A 17,886-nucleotide genomic window follows, 5' to 3' on the forward strand; every position below is an offset into this window, starting at 1 on the left:
CTTCCCGGGGCTGGCAGCGGCGGGCTAGGCGCAGGGCTGGGGGGGGGGGGGGAGGCTGCCCCCTCCGCCCCTCCCTGCCTGCCCGCCTGCCCGCGCAGAGCGGAGGAGGGCGGCTGCCGCCCGCGGATGCTGGGGCGCGGGCGGTGCGGGCAGGGCGGGCGGCGCGGGAAGGGGAGCTCTCCTGCAGCACCGGGGGGCCCGGCCCCGCTCCCCCCGCACCGCCGCCCGCGGAGCTCTCCTGCAGCACCGGGGGGCCCGGCCCAGTTCCCCCCGCACCGCTGTCCTGCAGCACCGGGGGGCCCGGCCCCGCTCCCCCCGCACCGCTGCCCTGCAGCACCGGGGGGCCCGGCCCCGCTCCCCCCGCACCGCTGCCCTGCAGCACCGCCGCCCGCCGCCGCCGGGGAGCCGTCCAGTGCCGCCGCCGCCGCCGCCTTGATGCAGTAGCGGGGCCCGGGAGTCGCCGGGGGCCGCCGCGGGGCAGGGGGTGCCGCAGCCGGGCTCAGCTCCGCGCCCCCCTCCTCCTCCTCCCTCGCCCCCCCCCCCCCCAACCCCCCCACCCCCCTCCCAGGAGCCCCCCTCTCTCCTCGCCCACCTCCGCCGGGAGCGAGCGCCGCGGCTGTGCGGAAAAGCCATGGGAGGCAAGACCTCGGCACCTGTTCAGCTGAAATCAAGGGCTTACAGTATACTGGGCAGTCTGGCTTGGTGGTAGGAGCGAGCGAAAGGAAGGAGAAGCAAGCAAGAAAAAGTGAGAGAGGATTGGAGCAACTGCCGCTGCCGGGAAAAAAAAAAATAAAAACCCAAGGAAGATAACTGGGAAGGAAAAGGATTTTCATGGCGCAGGCTGCAGAGCTAAGCAAGAAGACTGAAGGTTGCATCTCTGCTCTTACAGTCTCTAACTGTCTAGGTCCAGATAATGAGAGATTGTGTTGAGGATGCTGCTGCTGCTCCCCTGTTCACTGTGGAAGCCATCTCCAAATTAGCCATTACATATGGAAACTGGAGACCAGAATTTTAGAAAAAGGGATTAAGGCGTCTCGTTTTGGGGGGGGTTCTCTCTTTATTTGTTTGGTTTTTCTTGGTTCTTTTCTCTCTTTTTTTTTTTTTCTTTTTCCTTTTTCCTTTTTTTATATTTCAACCAGAACGTTTCCGATTTAAAAGGCAAGCCTCTTCCCGTGTGGTCTTTCTAATTTACACTCTTTTCCGTGGGCTTTCTTACCTCCCTTTTTTGATATCTATCTCTCTATATATACCCATTATATTATTAGTCGGAATTATTATTCTTTTATTTTATTAAACACACACACCCCAAGAATCAGAAGGCGGTTGGGTATTTGTATAATGAAGAATTATGGGGCTCTTTGACAGAGGTGTTCAGATGCTTTTAACCACCGTTGGTGCTTTCGCTGCCTTCAGCCTGATGACCATAGCTGTGGGGACCGACTACTGGCTTTACTCCAGAGGGGTTTGCAAGACTAAAACTGTCAGTGAGAACGAAACCAGCAAAAAGAACGAGGAAGTCATGACCCATTCTGGATTATGGAGAACCTGCTGCCTGGAAGGTATTTGATTCTGGATCTCACCCTCCCCCCCCCTTCCTCACCCACCACCCCATGTTTCTCCCCCCCCCTCAAATAAATCCCTCCACATTCCACCATTTTCTCACTTCATTCCTTTCACCACAGACCGAGAGTGGTGGGCTCAGTTACTCAGGGCACAGAGGCATGAAGACAGGCGTAACATTCTCTGCTCCATTCCCTTCTCCTCTCCTTTCCCCACCTCCTCCCCCCCACCCCCCCCCGCCACTTTCCCCAAAAATTCACTTCCCCCCTCCAACTGGAATAATATGTGTGTTACAAAAACACCGAGAGACCCTTTCAAAAAGCAAGTGTGCAGTCTGCCTGTCTTCAGCTTGTTTGTATTGCCTGGGAAAGCAATGCCAAAATGCTGTATTATTGCTGCGCTCCGGCTGTAACCACAGAGTGAAATAATTGCTCTCTTTGCAAATGGCTTATTTGCAAAGACAAGACTGGGAGTGAGGGGCGATGTGGGGAGGGGGTGACTGCAAAGCACTTTGGATGCAATTATTAGTTCACTTTCGGAGGGAAAAAGAGAGAAAGGGAAGCAACCCTGTTATGTCCAAAATGCCTCGTACAGTAAGTCTGACGATACCAGTCATCTCGAGCAGAGTTCGGAGCATTTCGTAATGTCTGTAAGCAGCCACATCTCACTGGGCTGGGTGCAGAGGGGTCTAGTTGGGGCTGATTGGTTTGCTTTGGGGCTGGGATTTTTCCCCCATTTGTTTGTTGTTGGGGCATGGGTTTTTGTTTGGGGCTTTTTTTTTTTTTTTTTCTTAAGGTTTATGGTAAAGGCTAAAAATAAACAAGACTCTGAATGGAAAAATCAGCCTAAGTCTGATGTGGTAAAACTGAACAGCAACTCAGTGACATGTCTGATGGCAGAAGAGACACCGCTGCAGCCAACTTCTGGAATCAGACGTTCCTAAGGGAGGGGGAAAGAAAAGAGGGGCCAGTGATTCGCTTTTAAATATGTGTTGCTCAGTACTGCTATTGGCGTACGTGTGGGCTGGGGAGGTGGTCTTCAGCCTGTGCTGGAGGGATAGGGGCAACCAATGTAAATGCGTGGTTTATGTTACACACGTAGAGAGAAGGAGAGAGCGAGTGCACAAGAGCGCACATTACAGCCCGTTGTAAAAGCCCTGTTTATGAATCAGCTCCCAGCTGGAGGGTGGGCTGCCAGGGGTTTATGGACATCCAGGGATAACGTCTGTGTCTGTCGGTGTCCACCAGAGCTGGGTGTGCCTGAAGCTCCCCGGTGGGAGAGAACGGGGAGTGGGTACCGCAGAACTGATTTTCTAAGACCGGCGCTGGGAGATGGAAGGCAGCGGGGGAGGGGGGAATAAACTATGTATGTCCTGATGCCTCTCACCAAAGCAAGCTAAAGCTGCTGTTTGGAAATGGTTGTGTCCGGGAAGAAGCGCGAATTTCCCCCCCGTTCTTGGTGCAAACGGTTGAGTGATGGCTGGACATGTTTTGAATAGCTAAGTGACTTCATTGAGCGATGGTCTATTTGACGCATACTGCATTTAGTGCCCTTTGTCAACCCAAACTGCTGCCTTTTAACATATCCTGCAGAGGAGCTCTATGCTGAATACTATATGCTGTCTCCACGCCAGAAAATCAATAGCGGTAAATTAATGGGGGATGTTTTAAACACACTCGCTCACACACACGCACACATTTCCTCCAAATAGATAAATATATAGAGGCATATATTAATAAAAAATGAAAAGCCTTTCACACAGCTATTCATTACAATGGGGGAAGGAGACGTCTCCTTAATTAAAAATTAATGAGAGGGAAGGGAAAAAAAAAAAAAAAGGAAGCCGAAATGCAAAGCCATGCAGGGAAGGGAGGCTGCGGGGAAGAACTCCCTTCCTGAGCCGTGTCCCCAAGCTGGAGGGCGGAGGGAGGCTGGGGTGGAGACAGGAGGTATGAGGACCCCGGCCGGGAGAGGCAGTGAATTCAGATCATGTCTATCTGCCCACAGAGCCATACCCAGAGGGACGCGGTCTGAGGGGGAGGAGGAAGGGGCGGGTGAGGTTTGTCAGATCGGAGGAGCTCATGGCTCCTTCTCCTTTACATCTGACAGGACCCCACAGGCACTGTGGAGAAGTGGCTTGCATGGCAAAGGAGAGTGCCAGGATGCTTCCAATTAAAAAGTCCAAAGTGCCCCCAGCCCCTCCAATGCTGCGCTGCCAGCCCAGTCCCCCTGCCCTCCCTGTCGATGCCCTCCAGCAGGCTCAAACCACAGCCCTGCATGAGGGGCGTGAAATGCAGCCTGAGCACAAGCTGCATGGCCCTGGCGGGGTGCTCTCGCTCACCCCAGCTGTGTGAGGGTTGGGGTGGCCCATTTCCCCAGCCCTTGGATGCTGGGCAGAAGCGGCGAGCAGGGTAGGAAGGTGCAATGCACCACACAGGAGCTGAGCCCAGCTCTCAGTCCCTAGCCTGAGGGCACAGGTTGCACCAAAACTTGGATAAAAGCTCAGTAGCAAAAGCATCTCGGCAGGAGGCAAAACCAGCCCCATGGTCACATGCCGAGCAAGGGCCTGGGCACAGGTTTGCCTCATGGGGCGGCACGGCACAGGTCGGGCACCACCGCTGCCGACACGCCTCCGCTTGGCTTCCTGCAGCCCCGCAGCCTGCATGGGCTGGTGGCTGGCACTCTCTTGCTCCCAGGACAGCACAGCCAAACATCCCCACCAGCCCTTGAAGAGCAGGACTCTTACTGTCACGTCTGACCACCTTAGGGGGTGTTATCTTCTTTCTCAGCAGAAGGAATCAGGAAGGTGTCCCTGTCTGACTCGCTGTCCCTGGTGAAAGCTGCCTGCTGGTGAGCAGGAGGGAGAAGCGTGCAGCAAAGGCTCCTTTCCCCCATGATGCAGATTTGTGGAGGGAAAGGCTTGATCCCAGGAGGCTGTAAAAAGGGCAAAACCCTTAGACTCGGCTCACACCCTGCCCATGGTGTGGCAAAGGCAACTGACAAAAGGTGTGGGACAGATGTGTTTTGCTGCCTGGGGTGGGTGTCAGGGCAGGTCCACAGGTAGTGAGGTAGTGTAGGGCAAAAGGTTTTGTAACAAGAAAATAATGAAAGGAGCCCAAACTGCCTCCGGCTACTGGTAGGAACCCTCTGACAAGGATGTCTTAATTTCCGGGAATGTGGGGGAATGCTGACATTAGACAACACTGTAGGCTGTTAGAGATGGCGGACTACTCCTGTTCAAAATATTACGCTCAATTGTCTTTTCTCTTCTTGGCCACGATATCCAGTAGCAAAAATGGACATGGGGAGTCAGTTTCGGGCTGTACACACAGGCAGAATTGCAAGCTCCTCTTGGAGAATTTGGTCCCTGGACTTTCGATTTTCAGGTTCTCCTCCCTTCAGTCATTCTGTTCCCCACAGCGGACTTTCAGTCATCATTTTCAGGTCTTTGTATTGTTTCAAAGAGGAGTATCATTTGGGACGTTCCTCCTCTATTAGGATTTCTTTCCCCCCTTTCTTGTGTCCTACAGTGAGCCCCTGCTCCGTCGTAGGGCTAAAGCAGAAAGGTGGTGTCAGCTCACATTATTGCAGATCACGCTTCTGATTTTTCTCCTAATCTTCCTTGAGATAACTCTTTCTCAGTCTTTGGGGTTGCCCAAATGTGTCCCCAGGCCATTCAAAAATCTTTGCTCTTCAAGAAAAATGGCCTTTCTCAGCCCTTTAACTGCATAGGCACAAAACACACATGTACACCAAGCAATTGAGATCTGCAAGCTCATGCCACACATAGGTACTGTACCTCTTACAACTTCGAAATGGCTGCAGATCTTCCAGCCTAACTCCTTCGTGGCACTGAATGCTTTAAACCCACTTTTTATTATGAATGATGCCTTGTCGAAGTCTTTCATTAGCTCCTGTAGATCTCCTACAAGATCTCAAAAAGTAAGCGACGATGCCTTACCATGGTCTTACAAAGCAAGCAAATGAAATGTAGTTTATATCTGTAGGTTATTGGTTTTGTCATGTCGTCATTATTATTAGGAAAGGGATGGTTCTGAGAGGCTTTTATACTGAGAAGGACGGAGAGGAGAGTCCAGGGCAGGCAAGCATGAGTGATGCACATGGGGTTAGACATCCCCGTAGATCTGACTGGTGTGAAGGCAAGTAATTGAATAGATGTTGGTGCAGAAAATAATTCCTGCCTAGAGACCCTTCCCAAGGAAAATTAATGAGCTGATCTGTTCCCTTTCCAGCTTGTTATATCTGAACAACGCATGAGAGTTAAGTGCAGTTTCAGTGTTCGCAAAAATGAAGAGCTGACAGCAAAGTGAGGCCAGGCACAGGCAGTGGACAAGCTTCTGCCAGACAATTCTGGCGCTGCGTCGCTTCCTCGTGCTGCCTTCTCCCGCTGCTGTTTGCTCCTGGGCCACTCTTTCCTTTCACACCCATCTTAGGAGTGTTTTTTTCCTTATCTTCTCTCTTACCTTTCCTGATTTCCTTCCTTTTACCCTTCGCTTCTGTCAGCATCCCTAGTTTTGCGCTGCGGAATTGCCTGCCGTCCTACTTCTAAGGATCCACAAATCTGCTGGAGTCTTTTCCCCTGACTCTTGCTGTCCTAATCCAGGGGCTTTTCTGAACATGCAGTGAAAATAGCAGTAGATTAAGTCAGGGTCTCCATGTCTTCGCAGTTCAGGACGAGGAGCAGCCTAGCACAGCCCTGAGACGCAGCAGGAGGCAATGGCCCGGCACGTAGCTGATTGCTGCTGGCATTGCATCTGCCAGGGAAAAGGAGGATGCAGGGCTGGACAGGCCTCGGATGAAGAGGAAGACAAAGGGTTTTAAAAAGCAGGGTTGCAGATGGTGAGGGAGAGTTACTTGGGATCCCAGACCTGGGTGGGTTTGGTTCTCCTCTCAACTTAAATTCACACCTGACTGTAAGTCATCGAGAAGGTAGGGGTTTGAGGGGCTGAGACCTGCAAGCTCAATTCCTTTGTAAAATTTGACAAGGAAATGCTGTTCTTAACCACTGAGTTGCTAGAACTGACTTTTAAGTTGCCTTTAAATTATGAATCTTCCTACAGACCGAGAAAGAGGAATGGGTTAATATTGTCCTGAAATGCACCAGAAATTGCCTTGCTGAAGAGAGTGAGAGTGAAATGCGGTGGGAGGGACATGGAGATGCAGTGTGGCAGCAGTAATGTATAAAGAAATTACACAGAGATAGAACAAATGTCTCTTTGCCAGGGAGACCGGGAGCTATTCCTATCCAGTGTTTCCCTTTTAACCCATCCTTTTTCCCATGCAGCCCTCTGAACCCCTGTCTCACTTTGCTGTGGTTTGGTATGATCTAAGCAAGAGTTTTGGGGGAGGAGGACCGCTGAGGTTTGACAGCAGAATCTCCATATTTATTTAATTTAAAAGCAGTAGCGAGGAGATTGCCGGTGGCAGCAGGGAACATTTCAGGCTCTCAGATGGCTCTGCCCCCTGCCCCTGTTTTAAGAGCAGATTCCCAATCCAGCATACCCGGTTTATCCCAGGGGGAGCCCTCGCAGCTCCATTCTGCGCTTCTTCTCCCTTCCATATTGCACTCATTGTCAGGGGATGTGCTGCTGCCTTTCATGGGCACCAAACCTTCCCCCTTGCAGGGGGCTCTCAGGGAGGAAAGGGAGCTGCTGCCGGGGGAATGGGTTAGCAGCGGGGCTCTTGCTCCGTCTCGCCCTCCCTGCAGCCCCCATCCCAGGGTGACAGCTACCTAGCAGGGGAAACAGAGCACAGAACAGGTCAGGCATACACAGAATGTATTGTAAATACTTCTACGCCTGAAAGTTATTTTCCCCTAGCCTGTATGACCCCAGCTTTTTCCTTGCCCTCCATCTTTGACTCATTCTATCCATCTCCATTTTAATTTGTTCTTGTTTCCCTCCCCTGTTTTTCCTCTTTACTTTTCTCTTTCATCTTCATGTCTCTTCTGTGCTTTCTCTCAAAAGCAGCTTCTCCTTCATTATTTCACCCTGTTTCTCTCCAAGTTCTCCGAGGCCCATCCCCCTTGCTCTTTCCTCTGTTATATTATCTTGTCCTTGCTCTCCTCTGTCCCCTTTGCTCCTGCTGTCTCATCTCTCTGTCCTCTTTCCTCTTCTCTCTGCCATCATTTCCCTCATCTCACATACAGTCATTCCCTCCAACTGGAGGACCCCAGTCTTTTGGAGCTGTGCTGCCTCTACGCTCTAAAGCAACTCTTTTCCAACCCCTCTCTGGCTCTCCCCCTTCTCCTTTCTCTGGCCAGTGTCCCCCTTCCTCGAAGCAGTGTATGACACTAGTTGCTGTTGCTGTCTTCTCTTGCCTCCTGGGCAGCCCAGCTACCTCTAAGGGGGCTGAGACCCAAGCCCCTCCTTCTGCTCCCCTCATTGCTCATTGCTCATTGCCTGTGGTCAAGCCAACATCCCTCCACTTTGCTGCCTCCAACCTCTCGTGTCCGGAGGGCTCACTGGCAGCTCAGCTGATGAGCTGGCTCATCTGCATGCAGCCAGCAACTGGGCTGGAAGGAGCTCACGGCAGCCCTAAATACCCTCCCTGGCAACCCTCAGACATGGATCAGGCCAGGATCCAAATGTAAAATAAGGGTCTCTCTAGCCATAACCCTGGGGCAGTTGTTGTGCACTACAGTGAAAGATCTCTGTTTGTCAGGAAGGAGTGTCTCAGCAAGCAGTCATCCTTTTCAAGCTGTTCACAGGGGGATCATTTCCTCTGAGATTCTCAGGAATGCCTAAGGGGGTGAGGTGAATGGGGCTGGGGTCTCCAGGCCCAGTGGATCCTGATGGTTGGCTGAATGAACCTCAGTGAGTCATGTCAGAGGGTACCACTGGCTGGTAGGAAAAGGGGGATCGTGTACCGTGCAGGGCTTTACATGAATCACAGTGGTTCACTGGATGCCTGAAACAGGGATATTGCTGTTAGTGGCCCAGTGCAGCACATGGCTGTAGACAGAAAACCCACCACCAGCAAGTCCCCAGGCGTAAGGAGTACAGCAGGGTGGATAGCAGAGAGTGCAAGAGCAAGGGCCTTCCAAGGCTGGGCTGCGGGGGGTTGCAAAGTTGGAAGAGGGTTCATAAAAGGGGGACAGGGACAAGGAGGAGTAGGAAAGACCGTGTGTATGAAGGCAGCCTGCAAGACTAGGCGTGTTTGCCTGGAAAAGGAGGTGAACGAGAGGGAAAGTGATTGGATTGTATTGAATAATGAATGGGCTAGAGAAGATGGATCAGTAGCTCTTGATTTCCCCATTTTGTAACACACAGACAAGAGGACCTGACGTGAGTCACCGGAGACCCAGTTAAAGCTTTCTCATTTGATGCGTATCAGAGCTGTGGAGCTCATTGCCACTGGAGCTCCCGTGGCCAAGATTTTAACAACATTTAGCAAGCAAGTGGGCATTTACGACAGAGTTCACGAAAATTAAGCGTCCTCCTAATGGATGTGAACAGCATTTTGGGTGTTTCGTAATTCAGCAATTAAGCCAGTCACCATAAAAACTAGGATAACATTTCACAAGGGCAGTCTATCCCCTATCTGACTGCCATGTGGCTCTTGCCTCTTCCCTGAAACATTTGTCAGGGATTAAACGGAGCTCAGATTTACTTAGTCTGGCATTTCTTTTGTTTCTAGATGCTATGCTATGCAGTTGCAATATAAGATGCAAACTAGGCCTGCGTTTCTGCTGGTGTCAATGACTGCCCTAATTTGACAAATTAACAGCGAGTTTAGGAATTTCTATCACATTTTTCTATGAAGGATCTGGGATAGAAAGCAATTAAGAGCATATGGAATTAAGTGGAGTCCTTTTTCTTCATACCCCAGGGTATAAACTAAGTAGTTAGCAATGAAGGTGCTATATATGTGCGAAGAATTATTATTGTTGAAGTCCCTGCTTCCCAGAAAGCAATAGTCTTTGGGTCTCTTTGATGCTATCATGACTAAATTAGAAACGAGGTTGTCTCTTTTCTCTTGTATCTGTGGAAATGATTACTGAACTGGCATCTGATGACGTACAATACTGTAGTGTTCCTATGCACAATGATGAAGGCCCGATTCTCCCCTCGTTTGCGCTGATGCAACCTCACTGGCTCGGATGGAGCCACGCTGCTCACGCTGTCCGGGTAGGCAAGGGGAGAGTGAGGCTGAGGAAGAGCTGTGCGTGCTTCCAAGGTCACTGTGTGTCCCTGCTTTGCCAGTGCCGTACCTGACGAACGAGGGGCTAAGTTCAGTTCCAGTGTGAGTGGGTGCGAAAGCCCCAGAGTTAATGTGGTGCTGCACTTATTTATGCCAGCTGTTCACCCAGTCCAGCAGTTCATTTTTTAACTATTTCCATTTTCATCGTCTTTCACCCTCATTAGAAAAATTCAACCTGGCTGCCCTCCCTGCGGGGCAAAAATCCTCTTACGGGCTCCTCAGTTTGGAATAGTGTGAAAAATGGCAGAGGTGACCATGAACTCCCTGGCATTCACCTTTCGCTTTTTCTTCTTTCTGCATTTCTGTCTTTCATTGAATCTCTTCTATTTAATGACAGCTTTCTGTCTCCCAGCCCCATTCATCCTCTTTGTGTTACAGAAAAGCTCTCCCATAAAATTCCAAACTACACAATCAGAGTTTTCATAACAGGCCCTGCAGGATAGGTGAAATCCACTTCTCTTTCTGTGGCACAGGCTGCTGAAGATTTTACACTAGCTTCGTATCAAATCTATAACTCCCCAGAGAAGCATATGGACTTTATCCTGCACCTCCTATTCCCCCAGAGCATATACTCCTACCTGCTAGCTATGAAAAACAGAAAATAAGGATGGTATACAAAACCTTGAGAATGCAATGCCATCCTATCCATGAGTAGGAATTTTTCTGATGTGTGTTTTTGCTAGAAGCAAACAACTATAAATTTCTGATTTAGCTTGTTGTATAAAGTATACATTCTGTCAAATAAAGAATAACACTATCCACCTCCGTCCCCTGGATTTTCTATCCCTTTCTGATTTTTCTCTTCCTATTTCTCAGCTTTCATTCTCCTCCTGAACATGATTTTTTTTTTAGTGCCTGTTTTATTTTTCTCCTCCCACTGCTTCATAACTACATTTCATTCTTAAATTTGCTATCGCTCAGAGTACTTCTCTCTTTCTTCAGGTCTTGTTTATACCACCAGTGTAGCTGCAGTGCAATGGATCACACTTGAACAGTGAATATTTCCCAGGTTTATGGTCGTGTTCATTCAGTATCATAAACCAAGCACAGTCAATCAAACCACTTTTGTTCTAACCCTATTTGCTGACTGCTGCAACCTTACTGTGACCTCTCCATTTTAACCAGTAAATTTCTGAGAACCTGCTCCTGGAGCTTTATTTCCTCCTGAAGATGTTGCCTAATACTTTTCTTTCTTAGTTTCAATTTTTTTTTCATTCTTGGTTTCAATTTTTCTTCATTCTCTCCATCAGTTCCCTTCAGAATTCACTGTTTCTTCTTTTCTTCCCTTTTTCTCCATGTCATCTCTCGTGTCTGCCATTTTCTCCCCCAGCCCTCACTCACCCCAATGACATTTCTTCTCTTCCTTTTACATTTTAGCCCATAGTCCTCCTCTGTAGGAACTCCTTCTCTTGGTCCCATCCCATTCAGCCTCCATGGAGAAGTGGTAGAAAAGGACTGACAATTAAGTGTGTTTGTGTGTGTGTGTGTTTATGCACACATGCACATGTGAATCTCATTTCAGATACAGTTGGTATGAAAGCTTGGTGGTCAAGGTGCAGTGGTCTGTCTCTGACTTTTGCCTTTCAGACAGCCATGAGGAGTCATTTCCAAATGCAGATGCCCCCTAGAATTGCCTTCAGAGTACAGGGTCTCAAGGGATCAATCATCAAGAATTTCTGCTGCTTCTTTTTAGATTCAAGCGTTGCCTTTTTCCTTGGGCTGAGGGTCACGGGTTTTTGAAGGGCAGTGACAGAATCATGAAAGAAGACATTTTTCTCTTGCTCATTTTTGAGTGAGGGAGTGAATGAACTGTGATAAATATTTTTCTGTATATAGCTAGAGCTGTCTCAAAGAAGTGGCAGAGGAAACAGATGGCAGAGGCCCTTTATAGGCAGCTGCTGTTGTCTCTTAAGGTGTCACCATCACAAGAAAAGTGGTTGTAATTGGGGAACTTCAAGATCAGTAGCACCTGAAAGGACTCAAGCAGAACAGAATGTCATCCCGTGTGAAGGGGGGGATGGGGAGACAGAAATAAAATATTCAAAGACTAAGGAATGGTGCTTGAGAGGTGAAATAAAGTACAGGGAATAGATTGAAGCAACTATGAAGTTTTACTGAATGACATGACCACAGGATGGACAGTTTACCTGCATTTGGGAGTTCATACTTGGCCACAGACAGTGGAAACATTGTAGGCAGGGTAAAGAGATGGTTTAGAATATTTCGGGGACAGCAAGACAGGCTGGTGTCCAGAGGAAACAACTGAGTGAGAGACAGAGATCCCCAATGCGCTGTGGAAATGCAGCTGGGGAAAGGTCCAGGAATAGCTCCTATCTCCTCCAACTTGCTTCAGAGCACCCCTGCAGTGCGTGCTTTTGGAATGAGGGGGTGCTACAGTTTGGTGTAGATGCCTCTGTCCCAGATATTCCTCAGATAATTTGCCTGCCTGGAGCCCTATTATCTCAGTGTATGCAGCACAAAAAGAAATTGTCAGTTGACCTGTAAAACAACAGAAGTAGAGTCATGTAGCTGCTCCCTCAAGAAATAACCAGGGCTAGGTTCCTTCCTATCTTCCAGGTTTAGAGGGGTTGCGCAGTGGGCTAGACCCCTAAGTCTTTCAGTCATGGAGTTTAAATGTCTCCTTCTCCCCTTATGTCCCCAAAAGTAGGAGCCATGTACTCATTTCAAGGAAGAGAAAATTCGCAGAAAAGTTCAATGGGAGGTTTGGGAGGAAACCAGGGAGGATGACAGGGTCTATCATGAAGTGCAAGGGTTTGGGATAACAGAGCAGCTGTGAACAGGCTTGGTGTTGGAGATTAATTGGAGCTGAATGCTGCACAGTGTCGTCCAGCTGAGACACCTCCATTGCAACTGTACTCAATAGTCTCGAAGGAAGCAACTGCAAAGAGCAGAGCAGTGCAGCTGTTTTGCTGTTGGGAAAGGGAGCAACAGAGAAACTAATATGTCTACCCTGCCGAGTGAACTGCAACACAAACAGCAGCGCGGCACACAGGAAAAGCATGGGATTGACAATTTTCCTAAATTTCAGGTGACCGCCTAATCATTGCACCACTCTTCCCCAATCATCGCTCCACTCTTCCCCTCTTCAGTCATCATTTTGTCCTTGTGTCTGCAGGAAAGCATAGCTCAGAAAGGCCAAGAACAGCTTTCCAGGAATTAATTCCAGGGGCTGTCTAAGATCACAGAAGAAAGGTGTTTTTCTGTGTGCTGCATCATTACAGCTTGGCCCACATTTACAGGAACAGCGAGGGGGAAAGCATTCAGAGCAAAGCAAGAATGCGAGAAAGAACACTGTGAGGATGTAAAAGCACCAGGGCCAGGGAGGATTTATACTGTTCTGCAGAAACTGAAGGGATGGGTTGTTTCCGGGAGTAGACTGACTCAGCTGTGGAGAAAAGCATCTCTGCATGCTGCAAACAGAGGGATGGTTGGGGCTGGAAGGGTCTGTGGCAGCTGGAAGGAAACACTAGGCAAGAGGGGACCCAGGACTTGGACATGGTCTGGCGTGAGGAGGTGGTAACAGGAATGCAGTGTGAGTGCTGGAAGGGGATAATCGAGAAATATGGTCTGAAAGAGGAGGGTGAGTCAGGAGAAAGAAACCCTGGGACTCCGAGGTAGAAGACACTTGAATTGCTGAGAGAAGCAGGAATATCAGCTGGAGCTGATGGATGGAGAGCCAGACCTCCTCATCCATCTTCCCCGCCTTGTGGAATGGGACAGATTTTCTCCTGTCTGATGCCAGCATCTGCCGCCCCTAAAGGCCTTTTATCTCTCTCCCCCCTGCTCCAGACCGTGGGAGAAAGAAAGGTTTAGAAACACGTTAGACAGGGCAGGATCAATTACACAAACCAAACAACGATAGAGCTGCAGCAATTTGGAAAGTGTGACCAGTGGCTGCGGTTCCGTGCGGTAAAGTCTGACAAAGGAAAGCTGGGGAGAGGAAGAATCAGAGGAGCTTGAGTATAAAATTTTTGTCCTGACTTGGTGATGCAAAGAAATTTATCTATATAAGCAACTTAAGGCAGACATAGTCACCTCCTACACTGAGGCTCTCTGCTGATCTCACAGCTGATAGCACATGAATTTGTCCTTCTAGAGGCCTGGGGTACAGTTTTCATGGCAGAGAACCCATGGTTTGGCCAGATTATCTTTAGTAAATCCGGGGAACTAAAACTTAATGCTCCTTTCTGGCTGCTGCTCTTTGGCAGAGGGTTTCTGAGTATTTTACCTTTTATTGCCGTTGTGCCATTGCAGCTGCATCAAAATGCTTCATGTAGGGTGGAAACACCTTTATTCTAGACAGTGTGATACACAAATGCTGTCGTACCTACATCAAAGAAGTGACAATCTAAGATGACAAATGACATATGAAAGGCAGCAAAGCAGAAGACAGCAAACGTGTAGAACTTGTTTCTGCATTGTTGCTTTTGACATCAGTAAGAGCGTATTACACCTAGAACTGATGGCTTCTTCTTGAGGTAGAGCAGAATGCAGAACAAGGCATGTCTGCCCAGTGCCAGGCAGTGCCAGAAGGAGATACCCGAGTAACTCTAAGCAAGCCAGTGTAGGTATTTCAAGCCCTAATGGCTACTCAAGCATGGTGCTCTGCACAGGCAAATTAGCAGTGTGTCTGAGAGCTGTCAGGATGCAGTGCTTACTCAGGTGTGCTGCTTCCAAGACCCATGCAAGGTCACATTACATTGTGGCACGGAGACATACAGTAAGAGCGTCTCTCAGCTCTGAATCCAAATCAAATTCATGTATCCCCATATGGGCATGCCTGTGTGGTTGGAAGGTTTTTTCCCCCCATACTTGGTAACCACAGGTGGTCTGAAAGGAATGAATGACCACATCTCATTCTGTTCCTATGGGAGGGATACTGTATTATTTGGGGTTCTGAAAGGAAGCTTCATCCCAGACATGTCTCCAAGTGCTTGAGAAATCTGGAGCCAGAAGATGGCATCACAGCTGGACTTCTCCTTTGCAGTTTTAGCAGGCAAGGCTGAAGGACAGTGAGACCAATCTCCATGTGACCTGCAGATCCTGTCCTTTCACATGAGGGCTGAAGCTTGCTGAAAAGGCAACACTGGAATGCTTTTGCCCATGTGGTATCTGCCCTGGGGATACACGGCCACTTCTGTCTCTAGGGTTGTCATTTACCAGTGAAAATTCATTGGATTCATGACAAAACTGCAGGATTTACCAGCAAAGAAATAGTTTGTTCTGAAAATAAATAAAATCTGATCTGGAGGTGGTAATTTACTCAGACACCCAAGAGATCACTTATTTTGAGTATCTTGTTTAATTCTCACTGAGACTGCTAGTTTTCTGACATTCTTGATCTTAGTTTTCTTGGAAAAAGGCATAATATGTTACATGGCTTCTTCCCCATAATAAAAACGAAGGAAAGGACTCCAGGAGAGGAAAGCTCCATGGCCATCACTTCACTGAGCTGCCTCACAGGAGGGACAGAGGTTGAACCCACATCCACACAAATTCTTAAGACCTATATGAAGACCTGCTCTTCTTTGGGATCCACGTGAAGAATTAGATCTCTGCAACAGATACACAGTCAGTAGCTTTTCTCAAATAATGAACTAATCAGAAACACTAAAAATAGGCTGCATTGGAACATCAGTTCAGCCATTTGGAATGTAGAGCAAACGGCACTGAATGTGTTTAATGAAGTGAAAGAGCTTTGTTTTTAATCACTGAGCTATTGATAAATTGTTGATAGGGGATCAAATGTCGACTTTGCTTTCAAATGTTGTGACTTTATGAACCTGCCAAGACCCTCTTGAGCCACCCTTGTTCCTTTCACTGCTAATGTAGTAGGACTTCCTGCCCTTTTCAGGACCTAAACCAAGAATAATTGTAATGTCGTTTGTTGGGTTTTTTTTCCTATCAAATAACAAACATTTAGCCTCTGTGCCAATGATCAATCTTCAAGAATAAATGCTCATAGTTGCACAAAATCAGACCCTGGGAACTGGGTCGGATACGTGAGAGAAGATGACAAGATGGGAGGCAGATCAGTTCACATCTCTACATGCTGTTATGAGAATAACACCAGGGCATTAGATTGGGAGGACAGGGAGAGCGAGTGAGGGACAATCTGGTTTTTAATTGCAAAATGAGTGGGGGATTGGGGTAGAGCCGACAGCTGAGGGGAGATTTAATTTTCATGCAGGGAAGGAAGAGAGCTGGGACCTCATGGATGTTAGACCAAGGGACATGCAAAAGGAGTGAGGGAAACTGAGGCTCTAATAGGAAAAATTGGGTCTATTATGAGATAATACTATTGAACCAGCTTAGTTCATGACAGACCCTACTGGCTGTCCTTCACATGTGGACTAGATCTTCCAGCATGGCTGGATTGTAGTAGATCCAGAATGACAGAGGAAAAGAGTCTTAAACCACCATCCCTGAACTTATGTCATCCAGGTTTTCCCCCTAAAAACGGAATTGGAATTTAAGCAAAATTCTGTGCTGTTTTGTGCTATTAAATGGGGTGAAAGACAACCGGAATGAATTTGAAGACCAAGCTCTGTACCTATGCTCTGGCTGACATATGCTAATACATCGGTGATCTCAGGGGGCAGTTTACTATGCACCTTGAAGTTATCTTTACTTTTCCTTCCAGTGGAGAACCATAGTGTCTTTCACATGGTCTGCAGGAAATCTCAAACCATATTTGAGATATAGTTTACACACTTTACAAGAATGTTTTAACACTGGTTTGCTTGGTATACACAGTCCTTAACAGTTCCATGTTAATGTTATCGAGGTGGGGGACATCAACCAACATGTGCTAAGCCAGCATAGTAATTAATTAGCTGACTGAATATTTGTATTCTGATTATAAACTCACAAATTATTCAACTCTATCCTATTAGGAACCAGGTTTTCCTTTTAACCTCAACTGCAAACCAGCTGTCCATCAATTATGATGTGCTCATACCTTAGGGTGATGAAAGCAGCAGAAAAGCCTAAATGGGTTGCTAGAAAGTGCTACAAGTAAAATAGAGATGTACTTCATTAGCGTTGGGAGGATTGGCCGCTCCTTAATTGGATGAATCACCCAATGGGTGTGTTCCCAAAGCCAATCAGAGCGTGCCAGTGCAGTAGAGCCACAGTGAGCAACGCTGTGCTGCGTCATTCAGCATTCTCCGGTGAGTGATTAAATCTGTGTCATTTGCAATAAATCAAATGTTGTCACAGGGTCAATCTTGTGGGTCATGCTAGGTTATTTTGGTAATTTTGCATTGGTTATATCAGGTAATGCTGTGTCATACAGGTTTTTGCTGGGTCACGGGGTCATGCTGGGTTCCTCAGATACCATCTCTTGAACTTACCAGGAGCCCTGCTCGAGTATGTCAGGGGAATGATGAGAAGGGTTTGTTGCATAGCCTTCTAGTGCACCTGGTGCAGCCTCTTCTCATGGCTGAAGTACCTCTTCCCTGGAAATTTTGTCTCATTTATTAGTTTAAACAGACACTGTGACTTTTGTGATTTGTCCCCTCCAAAACAACACCTGCCCAAGACCCAAAACAGGCAAGATCTAGTCTTGAGCCAGTGATTTCTTTTTTTCAGAACAGAAAGCATCATGCTATTTCACTTAATTTTATTGCTGCCTGACTCCATAGCATCAGAAAGAGATCCTGCCCTCTGCAAACATTGCTGCACATTGGTGGTTTAAGTTCCTTGTTACAGGGACACCCTCACACAGCTAAGAAGTGCATAAACCTCCCCTATATTAGGGGATGTGGTCATAGGACAAATAGTACAAGTAACTAATAACAAGTAACAACAAGTACAAGTCATCATGTTCCAGGAGTCGCCTACTTCAGTGGTACCTTGTTTTGAGTTACAATTTGGTCAGGTATATGTTAGAACAGCCCTGTGATGACTCTAACTTGCATCAGAGACTAAGCCAACCTCTTCTGGTCTGATGGTTGGAAAAATTCAAATGCAGCATAAAGCCACCTTTAACCCCCACACCATCCATCCTGTTTCAGATACCACAGAGAAAGCTGGAAAACCTCAGCTTCGCAACAGAAGTCACTTTGAATGGCAAGAGTT

At 48.0% G+C, this 17,886-nt stretch overlaps 1 protein-coding gene across 3 annotated transcripts in view; it reads left to right on the top strand.

The window, feature by feature from the left end:
- The first annotated feature begins 558 nt into the window (after positions 1-558).
- Positions 559-17,886, top strand: part of CACNG2 (calcium voltage-gated channel auxiliary subunit gamma 2) — a 51,989-nt gene continuing 34,661 nt past the window's right edge. Inside the window, exons 1-2 of one of the 3 annotated variants that reach the window (XM_064455416.1) lie at positions 559-868; positions 1,414-1,559. In XM_064455416.1, coding sequence (XP_064311486.1) covers positions 1,418-1,559 — 142 coding nt within the window. In that variant the 5' untranslated portion in view covers positions 559-868; positions 1,414-1,417. Of the gene's footprint in view, positions 869-1,267; positions 1,560-17,886 lie in introns of those variants that run through there. The other 2 variants (XM_064455424.1, XM_064455407.1) reach the window with 2 other exon arrangements.

Source organism: Phalacrocorax carbo, chromosome 1 (assembly GCF_963921805.1).
Source record: "Phalacrocorax carbo chromosome 1, bPhaCar2.1, whole genome shotgun sequence".
In the NCBI taxonomy this organism is placed as follows: domain Eukaryota; kingdom Metazoa; phylum Chordata; class Aves; order Suliformes; family Phalacrocoracidae; genus Phalacrocorax; species Phalacrocorax carbo.